This window comes from Engraulis encrasicolus, chromosome 2 (genome assembly GCF_034702125.1).
Source record: "Engraulis encrasicolus isolate BLACKSEA-1 chromosome 2, IST_EnEncr_1.0, whole genome shotgun sequence".
NCBI classification, from domain to species: Eukaryota; Metazoa; Chordata; class Actinopteri; order Clupeiformes; family Engraulidae; genus Engraulis; species Engraulis encrasicolus.
Genome location: NC_085858.1, coordinates 18,099,776 through 18,117,804, shown reverse-complemented (window position 1 = coordinate 18,117,804; position 18,029 = coordinate 18,099,776). Strand labels below are relative to the sequence as shown.

Sequence of the window (18,029 nt, the reverse complement as noted above, 5' to 3'; positions counted from 1 at the left end):
TCCTGTCTATTCTCCCACAGTCCTGTAATAATAAAGGCCAAAAAGCCCCCCTAAAAATATTCATTTATTTTATTCCAATTTTGATGTCCATTGTTGTTGTTTTTTATCTTTAACGTCTCTCATCATAAAATGTCTTGCTCTTTCATCTTATCTTATCTTATCTTATCTTATCTTATCTTATCTTATCATCTAACACACTATACTGCAGAGGGTAATAAGCGATTGAAATGACAAGCGGCGACGCAGGCTATCTGAGGAGAGCAGGTCCACTTCCTCTCCTCCACCCCTCCACCCCATGCAGTCCTTCTCGCCAGCTGAGACCTTGGCTGTCATTCTTCTTTTCACATAGCGCGTCTCGCTCCCTCGTTCCTGGCCTTTGTCTCAGCCGCGTCCGCTGCCTCCCATAACCACGGAGTCGCTTGCACACACTGACTCAACAGAGGTGCCCGTGGCCCCTGCCTGACTAAGTGTCTGTGTGTGTGTGTGTGTGTGTGTGTGTGTGTGTGTGTGTGTGTGTGTGTGTGTGTGTGTGTGTGTGTGTGTGTGTGTGTGTGTGTGTGTGTGTGTGTGTGTGTGTGTGTGCCCTGACTCACTTTAGACTCATCTGTCATCCCCAGTCTCTCATCTAATTAGTCTCTCTCTCTCTCTCTCTCTCTCTCTCTCTTTCCATCCTTCATTCTGTCTCTCTATCACTCGATCACTTTTTCTCTCTCTTTCTATTCCTCTTTCTTTCTTTTTCTCTCTCTTGCTCACTCATTCCCTTGCTCTCTCTGCTTTTTTCCCCTCCTATCTCACCATCTCCTCTAACAGCTATAGGCCATTTCTTTCTAAAGGTTTTTACTTGTGAGGAGTTGGAGGTCTATATTGTTGGTCAATAATGGCTAACAAGCAAGCAAGCACAAACCCCAGCTCATAAGGGAAACCACCACGGAAGTAAACCCTCCAGTCCAGCAGCAATTAGATGACAAACTGGATCCGAAAGTCGCTTGCTGACGACGTGACACAACTAATCCCGTAGCAGTTTCGTATTCTAAAACGTGTCCTTAACAAACAACATAATCTTAAGATTCATAAAAGCCTGTCCACATTTACATTTTAATACCCTTAAATTGTGCTTTCCCAAGAAAACTAGGACCTGCTATCTAAAGATCCTCAAAGTCTCCAGGGCACTCTCTGCTGTAACTGTCATTGATTCTTAAATGAGAAGTTAAATTCCCCTTATGTTGGGAATGTACGGTAGAAAGTCCATCGATGTAATTCAAAGTGAACTGTATCAGTGATCTATGTCCAAAACCAAAGGGATTTATATAATATGACCATGTTCAAAGTCTTTTTGTCGAAGCAAAACATTGTGATGAAGACACAAAAAACACATCAAAATACAACTGGACTGACAGCACAGCACACTTTACCAGGGCCCCATGGACCCAGGACAAAGTCATCTGAAAGGGCCCACCAACCCAAAACATACAGTGCAATGCAATCAGCCAGAGGCAGTGCCCTCCTAGTGACGCAGCATCTTCAGCGTTGCTTCTAGTCCGGCCAGGAGCAAAACAAATACAGTTTCTGAGCTCCGCAAAAATCGGGAACTCCTCCCACTTTGCTGGGAAGCAAACAACCAGTAGCAAACCAAGCGAGGCCGGTCAACCATACTGTTTGGGAAATATTATTTGGTTTGCTCTTAGTCAGACTAAATCTCGAAGAGATTTGAAAGTCGATGATAATCAGGCTACAATGCAATGGGGACCATAGACAAATTGGGAAGGGGGGGGGCGACACACAAACCTGACACAAACCTATTTGACCCCTCTAAATACAAAGGTTGAGGGGAACAATGTTGACCTGAAGTTGGCACCTTTGAGGAGGATTCCCAATCCACCCCCTCCCTCACCCCCCATCCCTGATCCAGGGACAAGAGACCTGTTTGTCCGCAGCCCTGTCAGCATCCCTGCACCTTAGGAAAACAGGTGCAACTGTTTCATTAGCAGGCCTTCAGTATTCATGCGCATGAGCCTGCAACAGAGGTAGCTAGTTACTGACAGCCGTAACAGCCAGCTGCTTCTCAATTTGCTGGAAAACAAGCCAAAGCTTGGAGCCTGGTTAAAGCAGCCTGTTTCGGTTTGGACCACTGTCAGTCGAAACATATCGTCCAAACACAAACAAAAAAGCAGAGGAAAAAGAAGTGCATCTCCACTCTGTCTGTGTGATGTTGTTAGTTGCTGAATGTGTGGCCAGTGGCAAGTGGTCAGTGTCTCTGGCAGATGAGACGCAGCCCCTGGTCTTGTGCAAGCTCTGCTGGCCAGCCCTGTCACATCTGTGCTCATACCAGGGCTTAGATGGTTGACAGAGAGGCCCCCTCACTGCACACACACCCCACCCGCGCTCCCTGGCTGCCTGTCCTGCAGGTTGAAATGGGATGGAAATCAACTGTGTGTGTGTGTGTGTGTGTGTGTGTGTGTGTGTGTGTGTGTGTGTGTGTGTGTGTGTGTGTGTGTGTGTGTGTGTGTGTGTGTGATGATATAGCCCGTAGAGCTATATAGGAATGTAGATATACACTCCCGCACCCTCCACACAGTCACGCAGCCCATGGCTTGCAGCGGCCGTCACTTCGCATCAGTCTGCCACCCCTCGATATAAATAGGATGGTCGTCCCTTAAGCGCACCAACTGCGGCAGTGTAGGCCAGCAAGCCAGGAGCCTAAATGCCTGCAAGAAACTCGGACACCAGCCTATAGTGACACGCCACCCCCCCACCCCCCTCCATCTCTCCCTCCCTTCATCCTCACCTCTTTGTTTCTTTCCCTCCATCGCTCTGCTCCTCCTCTGAAACTCTTTGTAATTTGCTTTCTTGTGTCTCACTTGCCCATTTTAGCGAAAATCATAATGAAATAGCACTTATTTCTCAGGGTAGTTGCACTGAAATGATGAGAGATGGGCCGGGATTGACTGAGGTCTAGATTAGAATTTGAAGAAGAAAAAGAGGAAAGTCAAGTCAAGTCAGCGTATTTAATGATTCACTATTAGTGGATCTACCACATTAGGTACAGTGTAATAACCATTTAATAGCCTACCAGTAATTTAGTACCAGTACAGTAATACCAGTGTAATACCATATACCACCCTAACCCAACCCTAGAAGTACAAAATTGACACATGGTGTTACACTGGTATTACATTAAATATTGTACATTGGTTATTAGAAGGATCAGGAAGCGCACTCAACACCTTGTCGTCCACTACTTTACACTGGGTGCTTAACTTTGTCAATGAATGAACTCAAATCTAAAAAATTGAATAAAGAAAATAATTGAATATATAATTCTAAATATATAATTCTAAATAATTGAATTGAAAAAGTGAATAAAGAAGCACTCATCAGATTTCGTTTTACTTTTTTAATCACCTCACATCACAGACGTTTCGGGCTTACACCCTTCTTCAGTGTGAAATGGCGATTATTCACTTATTTTTGAGATTTGAGTTCATTTATTGGTCATTAGGCCTACGGCCTACCTAATGTGGTAGATCCACTGCAATATAGAAACATTCAAATAAAGTGTAGGCTAACCCTTTTATTGTCCCTTTCTTCATATGCACAAGTCATAAGGAAAATTTAAGAAGAAGAAGGAGGAGGAGGAGGAGGAGGAGGAGAGGAAGAAGACCTGCCTGTTTTGTGTTTGGGAAATAAATGGCTTCTCACATTGCAATGAATGATGAATAGGCTATCATTCACTAAAGCACCTTTTGTAATCACATCGTTCGACAGACCCTCGACATACACAGTGGGCAGTCATGGGTAAGTGGTTAGAGCATCAGACTAATAGCCCAAAGGTTGCCGGTTCAACTCCCGACCCGCTAGGTTGGTGGGGGGAGTAATTAACCAGTGCTCTCCCACATCCTCCTCCATGATTGAGGTACCCTGAGCATGGTACCGTCCCGCCACACTACTCCCTTGGGGCGCCATTGTGGCATAAATGCAATTTTGTTGTGTGCAGTGCGCAGTGAACACTTGTCTGCTGTGGAGTGCTGTGTGTCACAATGACAATGGGAGTTGGAGTTTCCCACTTGGGCTTTCACTTTTCACATGATTTTGTCTCCATCTAGAGGCTGAATTGTGGCATTAAGTGTGATGGCAGTTTAGTCAAAACTTTCTTTGGTTTAGTCAAACTCCACGAGGTGGGCCTACAGATATTCACATCACAGCATTTAGTAAAGCGACTGTGTGATAACTCTCATGTGACGTTGCCGGTTCATAGATAAAATGGTGAAACAGCTAATATATATAGCCTAGGCCTACTGTAATCCAAACTATTCTCCCTCGTGAAAAAAATGAGTGAGGAACGACCATACCAGAGAGAGTAGAGAATAATAATATTAAAGAATCTCTGACCATACTTTAGTAAGCTTAACAGCCTTCATCTTCCCACAGCCTTCTACAGTAAAATACGATAGTGTTGAACAATAGCAGGCTATGTTAGAATATAATAGTTCTCTTGTAAAAGTGCACATTTAATTCAAGTTTCCCATTCTATACAGGCAATCCCTGGGTATACCCTGGTGTCAAAGAAGGACCCCGAACAGCCAACATGGCTGCGCCCGCAGGAATTAACGGAGAGTTTGAAAACTGGTTAAATGATCGGCTTGATTCCCTCGAAGTGGATAGAGATGTTTATGGAGCATACATTCTTGGTGTTCTTCAGGAAGAGGAGAGTGATGAAGAAAAAACGGACGCTTTACGGGACATTTTGTCCGCTTTTCTGGTCGGTGCATGCCGGGCATGTCTTCTCTCATAGACCAAGTAGAAATGAACTGCCTAGCTATCCAGATGGCAGGCCTCAATAGATTTATACTGTTTTTGCTGTTGTTGTAGTCATTTAGCTCTCAAGAAACACATCTGTCTTTCAGGAATACGTGTAGGTTAACATGCCTATTTTTTATGAATAAAGTTAGCTCAGTCAACTACTTCAATAGCATTCGGTTGCCTCGAGTATAGGCCTACTGTAAGACATGCACATTCCTCCCTACCGTATTTGGAAGATCATAGATAATGACACTATTTTTAGCCTGTGTGGGGTCTTCCTTAAAGGGCCTGAACTGTGCTGGCATATGAGTTATTGCTTTCCCTATAAATGTGTTAGACTGTCACTGTAGTCGTCAGGTCATGATTGGAAATTGCAGTGACAGTTGTACTTGTTGGTCCCACCTGTGTGGCACATATGAAGGGTTCATTTTTTAATTAGCATGTTTACATTAACAGCAATGATGTCTGTGACTTCCATTTTACAGTATGCAACTTGTAAACCGAGTTGGTAAGCTGATGGTGCCGGTATGCTAATTGAAAGTATATTTCCCCTGTAGGAAGACGACGCATTAGAAACTGTCTGCCAGGAGATTATCAACCAGTGGACTGAATCTTGTGCCAAAGCTGCAGTGACGAAGGATAAGACAGATGGTATATGGACCAGTGTTGTCTCACCTGTCATGTGTCTTATTAAGCTTCAATGCTTCTCCATGAATACATTTTGCCAAACCTTTCAATCCAAACATATTGGAGGTCTTTCATTTGAAGATGGTAGGCAAGATAGATTAAGAACGCATCAGAATGTGTCAGTGTAAGCAAGTGTAGTGACATTGGACAGGTCGAGATATTTCCTTCCAAATTTACATTTTTTAATTGCTACTGCTCTGATATTTACCGGTATGCCCCTCTCACTTCTCTCTCATCAATTGTGCCCATCAGCGGAGGTGCAAGCCATCGCCAGCCTGATCGAAAAGCAGGCCCAGATTGTGGTGAAGCAGAAGGAGGTATCTGTGGAGGAGAAGAGAGACAAGCAAGCACTCCTGCAACAGTATGCCAATGTCACAGATGATGAAGAATATCCTTTCATGTATTGCCCAGCATTTTCCCCAGAGGATGTTGCAAAAAACCTTTTCTTTTTTGAACCCAGGTGTAGGCTCTTGTTCCTGTTGGTATTCTATTCAGTATGCTATTTTTTTTTAAATGTATGTTGAACCTTGTGCTCTCAGTTTTCTTAACACGTACCTGCACTGAAGATGAGGAGGAACTGGCAGGAGCTATGGCCATCCCCAGTGAAAAATGTATCCTATATCCATATGTGATTAAATGTCTGCCTTTGCATAGTGTCCCTGCCCCTTGTCACAACACTGTGCTATCAAGCTATACTGGTAAAAACTACAACATCATTCTGCACACAAAGGAGAATAGAGTAATGACTGTAGTTTAGTAGCCTGATTATCTAGCCTGATAAACCAGACTAAATGTGGATGTCTAATTTAGTCTGGCCTCGATGCATAATACATCCGAAGATTGTTGATGAGAACAACCTTCCCTCAAAACCCTGCCCACTTTGATTCAAAACACATCTTTACGTTGTAATTGGTTTGCCAGATTCTTGGCATTCTGGCTTCATTGAATCATTATGCGAGGCCAGACCCACCCGTAGACAAAACATTTTGCCGTCCAGCGGGTAGCGCTGGTTCACCAGGCTACTGATTATCATGACTTTCAAAGCCGAAAGTGATGCGTCACTGCGAGGGTGGAGCCTGGTTAGTAGTTTAGTGGTTACAGGGAAGTAATTACCTGGGACCTTCAATTAGACATATTGGAGCAAGTGATTAACATCCCTCGAGGGAATAAAGTCAGGACATTGTTCTTTTTAGAATGTTAATTGCTTGCTCCAATATATCTAACTGACCGTCCCAGATAGCGACACTTCTATTATGGTTTTAAACTTTTTGTGCAGTGCCCCTATTTCAAGGCTGCTGTTACCATAATGGTAATGACAAAACCTTTATCTGTTACTTAAGCCCTTCAATGATGTCATAGCAATGTTTTTGTGATGCAGTTGAGTAGCACCGGCCCATCTGCACATCTGTCTTGCTCGTTTTACCAACTGTATGATAATCATAGAAACATCCCCGTGGTGAATTGGGAAGTTGACTACCAGTTGACATTAAACTGTTTCTGTATTGCTCCCATTGCGGATGCACTGTCCGTGCATATTAAAACCCTGTAGTCCACTGGTAGAACAGTTTGAAGACACCAGAGCCCACATATTCAGTCTCCTTAACCACACCCTCTCAGCTCTCTTTAAGAACACGAACGTTGAGGATGTGCTGAGTCGCAAGAAGCAGCAGCGGGAACAGGCCAAGGAGGACTCTCAGAAGAAGAAGGAGCAGGACAAGATGCAGCGGGAAAAGGACAAGCTAGCCAAGCAGGAGAGGAAGGACAAGGAGAAGAAACGCACGCAGAAAGGAGAGCGCAAAAGATAGAGCAGCCGGACTGGGAGATGAGACGGCCCTGATGGTAAAGAAATGTTGAATTGACGGTGTTGAGCATCTTTTCGCTTTGATTTGACAATAATCAACGTTGACTCAACTTCCCTTTGCTATCAGGGGGATCATCTCAGATCCGATTGATGGACTTTTCAAAGATCATTTACCCCTCCCCCAACCCCAAAACCTCAATTGCCATTTTCCCAATACAGAGATGAACATTTTGTTTTCCCAGAAATGTATTTGTGCTGTGTGTGGTGGGTGTGATGGTAAGGAAATCAAAGTCAGATATTTCTTAAGAGGCCTTCCATGTTACTTTTTAAGTGTACTTTGTTTTTCTCTCTTTACAAAGTCTATGTACTGTTGAGGTGTTAAGCGCATATATAACCTTTCCTTTCCCCTTTCTCCTAACAGTCACACAGAAATATTGCTATGGTATCAACTTTGTGTAGGTTGCCACTGGTCATGTGTCATCTGTCTTCTTCCACAATACAACTCCTCCAGCCTTAACTTCACGTGGTAACTACACGTAATTTTGAGATCAAGTGTGAACAAAAGGGCTTTCTTAGCTCATTTGTTTCTGCATCAGAGAACAGGGCAAAGTACAAAAGCACTCTTTTTTATTTGTGAAAAAAATACTGCTTGGCTGGACATGTATTTGTAAAGAACTTCATCCCTGTTCACCTTCAGATTTCAGCCCATTTGTCACAAATTCTGAATCTGCATGATGAATTGAAATAATTTTCATTATGGTTAGTGGGATGTTTCATGATGGTGACAGAGTGGGGTGCTGCTGACAGTTCAGCTATAGTTGGTTTTGAAGTCCAAGGGTCCAACTCAATATCTAACCTCCTGTCTTCTCCTTTTGTTTGTGGCTTCTATGGAGGAAAAGTTTCCCTGCTGTCAACTTTTGTGGGTACTTTCCCCCCCATTCAACACCCTACAGGTAATTGCAAATGACACGACCTTTGAATTGAGCTTTTGCGGGATATTTAATAAAACCTCTACATCTACGACGTCTTGCCTTGCATCACGAGGCCACAAGCAAAAGGAGAGGATAGGAGATTTGATTTCGAGTTTGACCCAAAGCCATTACTGGTATTCTTTTTCACCAAGTATTAACTGCTAGTTGGGATGTAAACTTATACGGTGGCTACCACTGGGCAAGTGTGAAGAATATACACACATTTTAGTGAAATGGGATGAATTGACACAGTTCATTTAAAGCTGTCATGACATTTATTAAAAGAAACAAATGAACATGTACTGGTACATATTCTTAATGAAACTTGATAACTAGAACAGCTGTGCATAGTATGGTTACTGCCTAATATGTGGGCTATTCACAGTGAGGTTTTGAAATAGCATATTCACAATTATGAGATGGGAGACTTCCTAGGTAGGTTACAGTCAAGGTTGGACAACTTACTGTGTCCAATTAAGCCTTGTAGAAGTTATTTAGTAGTGATGGACACACTTACACCGGGAACATGTGTAACCTGCAGAAGCTTCAGCCGCCAGTGTCTTCGATATTTTGCTCATGTTTTAATAGTCATCACAAAGTGAAGAGAAGGTGATGTATTTATTAACACAAAATCTTCTCTTTTCCACTGCAAAACACACTTAGAACTTAACTACAGGCGCTGTTGCTCCCCCTTTGAGATCTTGTACGTACGTACGTCTTTAAACAATTTATACTGCCAGTTTTATACCTCAATAAAGAAAGTGGAAAACAATTATGGGTTTTGTGTTTGTTTATTTGAGTAACTAAACTTGGAAATACATCAACATCCAACAGAATTAAATCAAATGTGATTAAAACACACTGGTGTTTGAACATAAAAAGTATAACTTCATATGGTGGATTGGTTGCTTAATTGATCACTTCATTTGGTAATTACTCTCCCTATCACAGGTCTTTCAGTGACCTATCCAGGAGAAAAGAGATGATTTTTAACAGCAAGGAGTACAAACATTACAGTCAGATTTTGTGGATATCATGAATATGAATACATCGTGGGTACGCCGGTTCACTTACTGATGTGATGCCAGAATAAATACATGCATGGATTTTTTTTAGAAAGGTAATCAACCCAAGGTCCCTTATTTGATTAGGTTTTCAGAAATCACTATTATCACTGCTACAGAAAAATAAACACAAAGAATAATTAAAACTGAGAGCCAAAGGGCATCTCAATAAATATGTTTCTGTAAAACACAGAAATTACAACATTAATTATACATAAATAGAGGCTTAAATTAGGGTAATACTTCACCTTGATGTTTTTCCCCCTCTATTTCTCACTCTCTCTTTTGGTCAAATGTAGAGTATGTAAGGCACCCAATGACGTATGGAACATTAATTGTGTGCTTGAAGGTAAAATAATAATTAAACAGAAACTTTGAAAGGCTCATGTAGCTCATGCCCTACTTACCAAATAACCCTTTTCTCATGTGGTAACCCTTCATTACGAGTTCACTCCATTCCAGTCCTTTACTGGTGGTGAGCTACTGCCCCTGATGGCAATATGACTCCAGTGATCTTCATCACAACCACCCAAAAGCCCAAAGTCCTCCTTTCTCTCTCAAGTCCATCTACTGTTCACGCACTCCCTCACAAACACACACTCACTTCTCGTCATCCACTACTCTTTGGGCTTCTAAAACATCTCACAGGGTTTTAGGGGACTTTGCAACCAGCATAATAAAATCTTTTAAAGTTTTTTTTAAATAAATGTCACTGAACAGTGACCAAAAACCTGAAATTCAATATAAAAAGTTAAGATATCGTTCAAACAGTTAAACAATATTTGCTGTGAAAAAAGGTTGAGCTAAGTGGCTCACTGCCCTCCCTCCTGTGAGAGACAGAGATCTAGTCTCCGGCAGTGCTGGCATACGGCACTGCGTCTAAAACACAGCGGTAATCCTCTCCAAGAGGACAGTGTCCGCAGCGGCGGCAGGGTAGCGGTCTGGCTCGGCGGGCTCCAGGCCGGCGTGGGCGGGGACGCTCCTGGGTAAGGTCATCTGCAGGGCGCACCACAGAGCCGTGCGTGACCTCCTAGTGGTGCCCGTCAGGTCCCTCAGGGCCACCGCCAGCAGGAGGACGTCTGCCAAACAAGGACACACGACACGTGACGTCAAGCTCAAGCGACAGTTCTCACTAACTCACCCTCTGGATATGACATTAGCCATCCTACAGTCAGTGTACGTCGTCAGTGTTTGTATCCCCCAACTCGAGTCACGAATAACCTCTAACCCCTTGTCCACAACAGCCCCATTTGCTGTGTATGACGTACACTACTGAACACAGCACAGACTAGCCACTCTAAAGAGTCTGAATTACATTTGCAAAATGAAACATGATCTTTTTTTTCCTGAAACACTACTACATCCTGTAAATAATATAACTTAAAAAAAAAACTATTGGGAAAAGGGGGACAGTGATAATAGACTTTGTAATAAACTTTTGAATAAGAATCTACCCATAGCATTTACATGTATACAGTGTAGACTTTTTTTTCTGCCATGACTTAACTGATGTACTGATTTATGCACATGTAGTCCCATAATACACGTCGTTCCACCAGTGGAACGCTGTGATAGTCATCGAAAAGTTAACCATCGTAGTACCACACTACTATCACATATCACAGGGCTTTTAGTAATGCACCACGACTTGGCCATTGCTATTCTGGTAACAGCACATTTATAACGGCTTTTCACAAATATTTACAAATTCAGAAACTAATACAATAATCGAATATTTACCGGTCTGACCAAAGTACAATGTTTTGCAGCAAACAATGTTATAATCTAACTGGTAATTCAAAATGGTGGACATGGAGATCCACCTATTCATGTATGAAATGTGTTAATTTCCAATTCATAATGAATACTACTCTACCTTCAAGGCAGGGCGTGCTCTTTTAACTTCAAGACATATCAGTGGGACTTGTGCCGTTCCCACTTCCCGGTTGTTTGCTCACCTCTGTCCTCTCCGAGGAGGCCAGTTTCAGACCTTTGGCGAGCGTTAGTGCTGTTGCCGCTTCCATTACCGCACATCAGCTCCTCTCTGCGGCGGGTCTGGGTATTATAGATAGCCTCCAGGTGCCGATCCAGCGATGTGTTGATGTTGGCGTGCAGTGGGACGCTCCTCAGCTGCTCCATGCGGCCCAGCAGACTCACCACCTGGGGGCGACAAAGAGAAAATTCCTCTGTTACATGTACGTTAAGGCATGGCCCCTACTGTAATTTTACTGTTACCAGTCTGGCAATGACAATGACTTAGTTGATCTTTTAAGACATGGTACCTGTTATAAATGTATTATTTTATGGATACAGTTGCATTGCTCACTGAGACCTTTATGCAATAGGGTTTCATTTGACAAATGTTTTGGCTTACACCTTCATCAGGGTCATTTCACACGTATAGAAATAGCTGAGTTCCTTCATACTATTGATTGGACAGGTGTTCATTGGGGGTCTGTCTGAGTTCATTCACAAATTCCCGGAAAAAAATGTTGTTACTAGACTGCCAATGGCCCAAGTCGTAACATATTGCTAAAGCCTCTGTCTGTTGTAGTATAGTGGTATAGTAGTATTAGGGATGCACCGATACCGATACTGGTATCGGCACAGATACTGCTCATTGTACTCCTACTCGTAAGCTTACTCGTCAAACACTTGCCGATACCAGGCACGATACTGCTATTACACGAAACAATGCAAAATCCTGTCACTGTGGACTTGAAAGCAGCATGGAGAAAAGTGCCACCTCATACATTTACTAACATTTAAATCTACATGGAAGATCTACATCTAAAGGGACAATAGAAAATATCACAGGTGGAAAAAAATAAGGCCATGCATTTATTTTCATTGTATGTTGGTGGTAAAAGGTATCAATATCGGTACTCGGCATCGGCAAGTACACACATTAATATACCCCTACTTGTAAGCTTATCGGTTTTCAAAAAAGTGGTATCGGTGCATATGGTAGTCAATGGCTACTTGGAACGGGTATGCATTAAGAGGATTTTTAAGTCAAAATCATTTAATCAAACGACAAATAAAACAAGAATTACAAATCATTATCATGAAATCAGGTTTTCTTCCCACACACCCATTTATTTATACATTCCGTCAGATCCTTGCACTAACCTTGGACTGTTCCCTAAGCTGGTCTACGATGAGGCGATCCACTCTGGAGGGGTTGTGAGGAACCTTGGGCAGTGGGGTGCTGCTTCCCACGGTGATACGCTTCCCAGGGTATGTCTTGGTTAAAACTACCTCCGACTACAGGATGAAACAGGTGTTGATTAATCCACTTAATTGCTCAATGTGATCAAGTTTATCCTACGGCAATACAGATTATGTCAGACATAAATACAGGATGCTTTAGTTTTTTTTTTTAGCATTATTAGCATAAACGCATTCACTGTCACTGAACAAATGACTTCATTAGCTATAAACAATATACTCTTGTTTTAGTGCTGCACATGAAAAAAAAATACGATGTGAGGAATTGTGTAAAAGGCCGCCCACTACTGACCCCAGATACAACCCATGATGCATTGCTCACCTTCTTCCTCTCCTTCTCCAGCAGCCGCCACTGCTCGTAGCACTCCTCCAGGTGCTGGTGAAGCTGGGTGGTGGCTGCTCCGCGGCTCCTGCCCATCCTGTTGCCCCTGAGGGCTGAGAGGTACGCCGGGAGACCCCCATCTCCTGCTGCCCCGGCCAGTCCCATGGCCTCCTGCAAGTAGGGGTTAAAGCTTGAGGCGTCTCCCTCCAGCGAGACGTCACCAAAGTCCATGAGGGAGTTGTAAGGGTGGGCAGAGCGAGGCGGTGGTGGGATGGAGTTGCAGGCATTTTGCCTGGCACCACCCACGCCTGGGTACATCAGGGGCAGGAAAGGTGGAGGCTGGGCCTGAGGCGGAGGCTTGGCTAAGTTGCCCTGCTGCACAGCTTGGGGCCCGTACAGGCTGCCCAGTAGCTCCAAGTAGGGATTCTGCAGCAGGCCTTGCTTCCTGTCTTGGGGCTTGGTCTTGCCGTCCATGAAGTATAGAGGGGGGCAGTTGTTGTCAGCAGGCGGGGCAGAGCTGTGTAGCCGGGTTTTCTCGCCGCAGCGGGGATCCATACTGGGTCCGTCTCCAGCAGCACCGTTGCCCAGGCCTCTCCTGAGGCCATCCAGGCTGCCGCAGCCAAGACCCTGCCCAGGGCGACCCACATCCCCCTGGCTGTAATCGCTCAGGCCACCCTGGCCGGAGCCCCTCTGCAGCTGCTGAGAGGACAGGAGAGAGCGGAGATCAGAGGTGGAGGGGGCTGGGAACCTGGACATACCACCAAACGCACCTGTGCCCAAGTTAACATCAGCTCTGGATACCGGTGGCTTGGCTTGGCCATGGTACTGGTTTGATTGTGTGTACAGCGAGGCGTACTGGTTGAAGCTCGACTCATTGGCACTGGTTTTGATTGGCTGGGGCGAGGGCAAGGTCTGGAAGAAGTCATACTGCTGCTGGCCAGGCCCTGTGAAGTCCTTAGGGTAGAAGTCACAGGATGGAGACTGCCGCTTCCCCAGATCGCCCCCACGCTGCTCCTCAAAGTCCCTTTGCACATCTCTCTTGTACTGCAGATTGGGAGGGATGCGGGGGTACAGGAGACCATTTTTCTCGGCTGGGTTCTCGTCGTAGTGCCTGTTGTTGTTGTTGTTCAGTGGTCTACTGGGTGGCGCATCTCGGGAGTAGACGCTCTCCTGCTCCCCCATCAGCATGGCCTGCATGTTGGCCGCCAGACGGCTCATCTCCTGCATGGAGAGGGGCTTCTGCATCTTGGGCCTGGTTCCTCCTCTGCCCATGCTGAAGTCATCAGAATAGTCGCTGAAGTACGAGTCGCTGGGCCTGCCTGCCTGTAGCGCGCAGCCAGGATCCAGGGCTCCTGCCACCCCACAGAGGCTCTCGTCTTTCATGGCGCCGCAGAAATCTGGAGCCTTGTGAGCTCGGGCTTTGGACAAATATGAGCCTGCTCCAGGGGGGAGCTCCAGGCCCGGGGGTCTGGGGAGCTCTGGCTCCGGCATGGGGTAGGCCTGGGCATCTCCGTTGCAGGGAGAGAGGAGCCAGTGGGGGTCACTCTCAAAGTCGGCGAGGTGTTGGAGGGGGTCGGCTCTAAGTTGCTGGTCCTTGGCAGTAAGTTGCCGAAGGGCCTTGAGCTGGGGCTCGGAGTAGCCTGGGCCTGGTTGGAAGCTGGGGTTGTTCAACTGCATCTTCAGCTCCGGGTTGAAGAACTGCTGCAGGCTGTTCTGCCTCAGGGTGTTGGGTGACCACACACACCTCACACTGCCTTGGGGTCTGTCATTTTTAAAATAAATAAATAAAACAGAGTCAACTTTCAAATAATGTTACACTGTGAATGTTACAACATAACAGTTATCACTTCTCAGTAGACACAACAACATATTAATAGCCGTAACATGTTATTTGTAGGGATGTTGTTGACATCACAACTCAAGATGAATCACCATAATTCAATACAACTGTACTGCTGTTCATGCAGATTGCCAAGTTGCAGTTTTACATTGCATGATACAGCACTGTTAAAATAATATACATAAAATTAATATATAATTCATCCTACTTACTCTTCACCAAAAGCAGTATCCAAATGGTCAGCATCTTCCAAGATATTGGACACCAAGCCATAGAGATCAGCTTCACTTCCACACTGGTTGTTTTCCATCTGAGCCCTTTGGAACACACAAAACATTGTATGGATCTCTCATCAAAATGTAACTTTGAGAAAGAAAGAAAGAATGAAAGAATGAAAGAAATAAAGTCGTTTGCACATTTACCTGTCAAACATATTTTTGGGATTGGTTTGAGCACAGTCTATGAATTTATGGAAGTCATCTGGTGCAGCCCAATGAGTGTAGAGGTTGACATCATCAGGCACAGGGAGTTCGGGTAACGGGTAGGTCTGAGGCAGCCGCCCAATATCTACATGACCGGCCTGCCAAGAAAAAAAAATAGTGCTCTTGGTCCTCTGTGTATGTGATGAATTTTGGATCATCATGAATCACCACATGGCAAAATTAGCTATTTTTCTAAATAGTAAAACATCTGTTACAAATAATTTTATTAAATTAATCTCATGTATTTATTATTTATCTCACCTGATTCTTCTGTTGAGAGAAGTAAGAGTCTGAGCCATTTTGGAACCGTTCAAATGCCATTCTTGGTCCACATGAATTTCCTCTGAACTGGCTTTTCAATGCTGCATTATTGCCCTATCAAAATACCATCACCATTAGGTCACAGGCAGTAAAATCTATGAGTAAACAGCGGTCATCGGAAATTCACCTAGAACTAGTTAAGCAAGTCACCACATGCAGTTCTGATGAAATTATTCAAGATGGACGAAATATAACGCTAACTCAAAATGGTAGCTAGCTTGAATAGAACGCGAGCCACCTAGTCGATATACAAGTGAAGGGCAACGACAAAGTTAACAATCTGGAGAAACAAATAATGTAACACAAAGTCGTGGGCATTAAGGAATTATAGAACGCAGTACATGAAAATACGGTAAGAAAAATGTGCAGTTGCATCCTTTTTTTTGCTCGATTCAAAAACAGGATGATGATTTGTGAACATAGACAGTTACAAGTTGACAAGACGACAGAGCTAACTAACTTAGCATGATTTTCTGGCTAGCTAACGGCCATGATATAAAACCCGGACAACTGAAATAATTCCGATTCAATGCATTACTCACCTCCATGAAAATATTGTAGGCCAAAAAATGTGAGTCCGTCGAGAACCGTCAAATTAACTTTACACGATTATTAATTATCAACACTTCATTCAACACGTAAAATAAATACTTCAACTGACTTTGACGAACAAACACAAGTGGGCCTTGTCTCGAGCTCCCAAATTCCCAAACCGACTTCGTGCTTTTTTATGATGATGATGGATGTTGATGAATCGAATAGTTCAGGTCGTGCTGAAGAATTGAGAGTGTTCTGTCAGCGCGATTCTTCTCTGATTGGTCAGAAGAGTTGCTCACTTCCAATGACAAACGGGGCAGAACGATAATGACCATGGCAACAAAGAAGAATACTCCTGCTGTAGACAAAGTTTGTTTTACATTCTCTACTCTTCATACATCATTATCGAAGACAGTTGCCTGTTGCATTGAGAGTAATTTACTTTTTAGTTTTACTCTCAATGGCCTGTTGTCTATGTGAAAATTGTTTAAACAAAAAAAATCCTCACACATTCCTCATTAGCCTACCTGTTTCTATGGGCTACAAATTGAAGCACCAATATTTATTTTACTTTATGTGTAGGACGTAGTAGGCTAATGATTGTCTACAATTTTTGATTGACATTTTATTTGAATGCGTTTTACGCATTTTATATGGGCCTACTCGCAATGGTTTTAGGAGACATTCCTTGGTCATCTGAGGTTAGAAGTAAATAGCCACACAAAACATTTCAGATTTTTTTCAGAAATGTTCAGGTCACATCATGCCCTTCACTTGCCGACAGTGAATAACAATGGACCTCAATATTTCAGTGTCATGCTACTTTTGTCTTGATTGAACATTTATTGCACAATTAATTATTTGAGCCCGCGGGGTAACTCGATGGCTCGCCTGTGTTCTGAAGTTCTGAATGCCAACAGCTCCACCTGGTGTCGACATATGGGACATGATACGCAGTTTCAGTTTTATCTCAGCTAAACCGCCTATTCATTTGTGTATGTTGTGCAACTGTTTCTTGTTTATCTGCATGCCATATGTTAATTAATGGAAAGCAAGGCTAGAGGTAAGCTAGACAAATATGTCATACGGTTGATGACGTGATAAGGCACGCTCCACGTGCAGGGAGAAAAAAAAAACAATGTTTGCGTAATAATGGTTTTATCTCTGGTAGATTGCCAGGCTCGTAGTTCATTCTGGCGGTGTGCAAATCACACCACAGATAAGGGGCTCTGATTAAACTGGGGGCAAAGCCTCCAAATTTTACCCTGCCCCCTGTGTTCAGGTAGTCTGCAACATAAGAAAGGCTATCTTGGCAGTGACAGTGACTGGCTAGACTTGAACATTTGAACTAGACCAACAACAATGACGTCCGTCAATGAAATTCTCGATGCGCAACCAGGTAGCTCCGAATGCGATACCACGCCTGGAAGCGACTCTGGATCTGCGCCTGAACAGATTGCAACAGGCGTCGATGAAGTGGCTGAATCATCTGCTCCTGCTCCGAAATCTGCAGTAAATCGAAAGAGGTCGCCAAGCCCCATGAAAGCCATCCAGGGCCTTTTCTCAAAGCTTCGCCCACGTTCAGCGGCTGCTGCTGATGCTGAGAGTGTTGTTGAACAGCCAGATCAAACGGAAGATGAAGTGTCTGCACAGCCAGATCAACCGTTGGAAGCTGAAGTGCCTGTGCAGAAAGGCAAGCTACACGATAAGATAAGGCACAAGTTTAAAAGGCTCACGTTGGGCAAAAAGGACCATGAAAAATCAGCATCACACAAGACTGAAACACACACCCCGTCGCCTCGCGGAGGAAGAAGCAAAGAGGTTCGTTTGGGTGAAGGCCTAACACCAAAACACAGCTTGGATAACGCCAAGAGGAGCCTTTCAAATGTGAAAAGACATACGAATGGCTTGAACAAGACGCCGGGGACGCCTTCAGCACAGACTCGGGCCCCAGATAAAACACGACGTCCCTC

At 44.0% G+C, this 18,029-nt stretch overlaps 2 protein-coding genes across 2 annotated transcripts; one reads left to right on the top strand and one right to left on the bottom strand.

The window, feature by feature from the left end:
* The first annotated feature begins 4,547 nt into the window (after nucleotides 1–4,547).
* ccdc43 (coiled-coil domain containing 43) lies at nucleotides 4,548–8,555 on the top strand. The gene is made up of 5 exons (XM_063223816.1): nucleotides 4,548–4,759; nucleotides 5,358–5,451; nucleotides 5,740–5,875; nucleotides 6,049–6,098; nucleotides 7,105–8,555. Exons 1-5 carry the CDS (start codon nucleotides 4,586–4,588, stop codon nucleotides 7,290–7,292), a joined length of 642 nt encoding a protein of 213 aa, XP_063079886.1. The 5' UTR covers nucleotides 4,548–4,585; the 3' UTR covers nucleotides 7,293–8,555.
* Nucleotides 8,556–9,031: 476 nt separating this feature from the next.
* moto (minamoto) lies at nucleotides 9,032–16,224 on the bottom strand. Its single transcript, XM_063223806.1, has 8 exons — nucleotides 16,062–16,224; nucleotides 15,460–15,573; nucleotides 15,139–15,296; nucleotides 14,929–15,033; nucleotides 12,877–14,638; nucleotides 12,456–12,590; nucleotides 11,282–11,483; nucleotides 9,032–10,402 (listed from the first exon to the last, which is right to left on the bottom strand). Exons 1-8 carry the CDS (start codon nucleotides 16,065–16,067, stop codon nucleotides 10,203–10,205), a joined length of 2,682 nt encoding a protein of 893 aa, XP_063079876.1. The 5' UTR covers nucleotides 16,068–16,224; the 3' UTR covers nucleotides 9,032–10,202.
* Nucleotides 16,225–18,029: the final 1,805 nt, after the last annotated feature.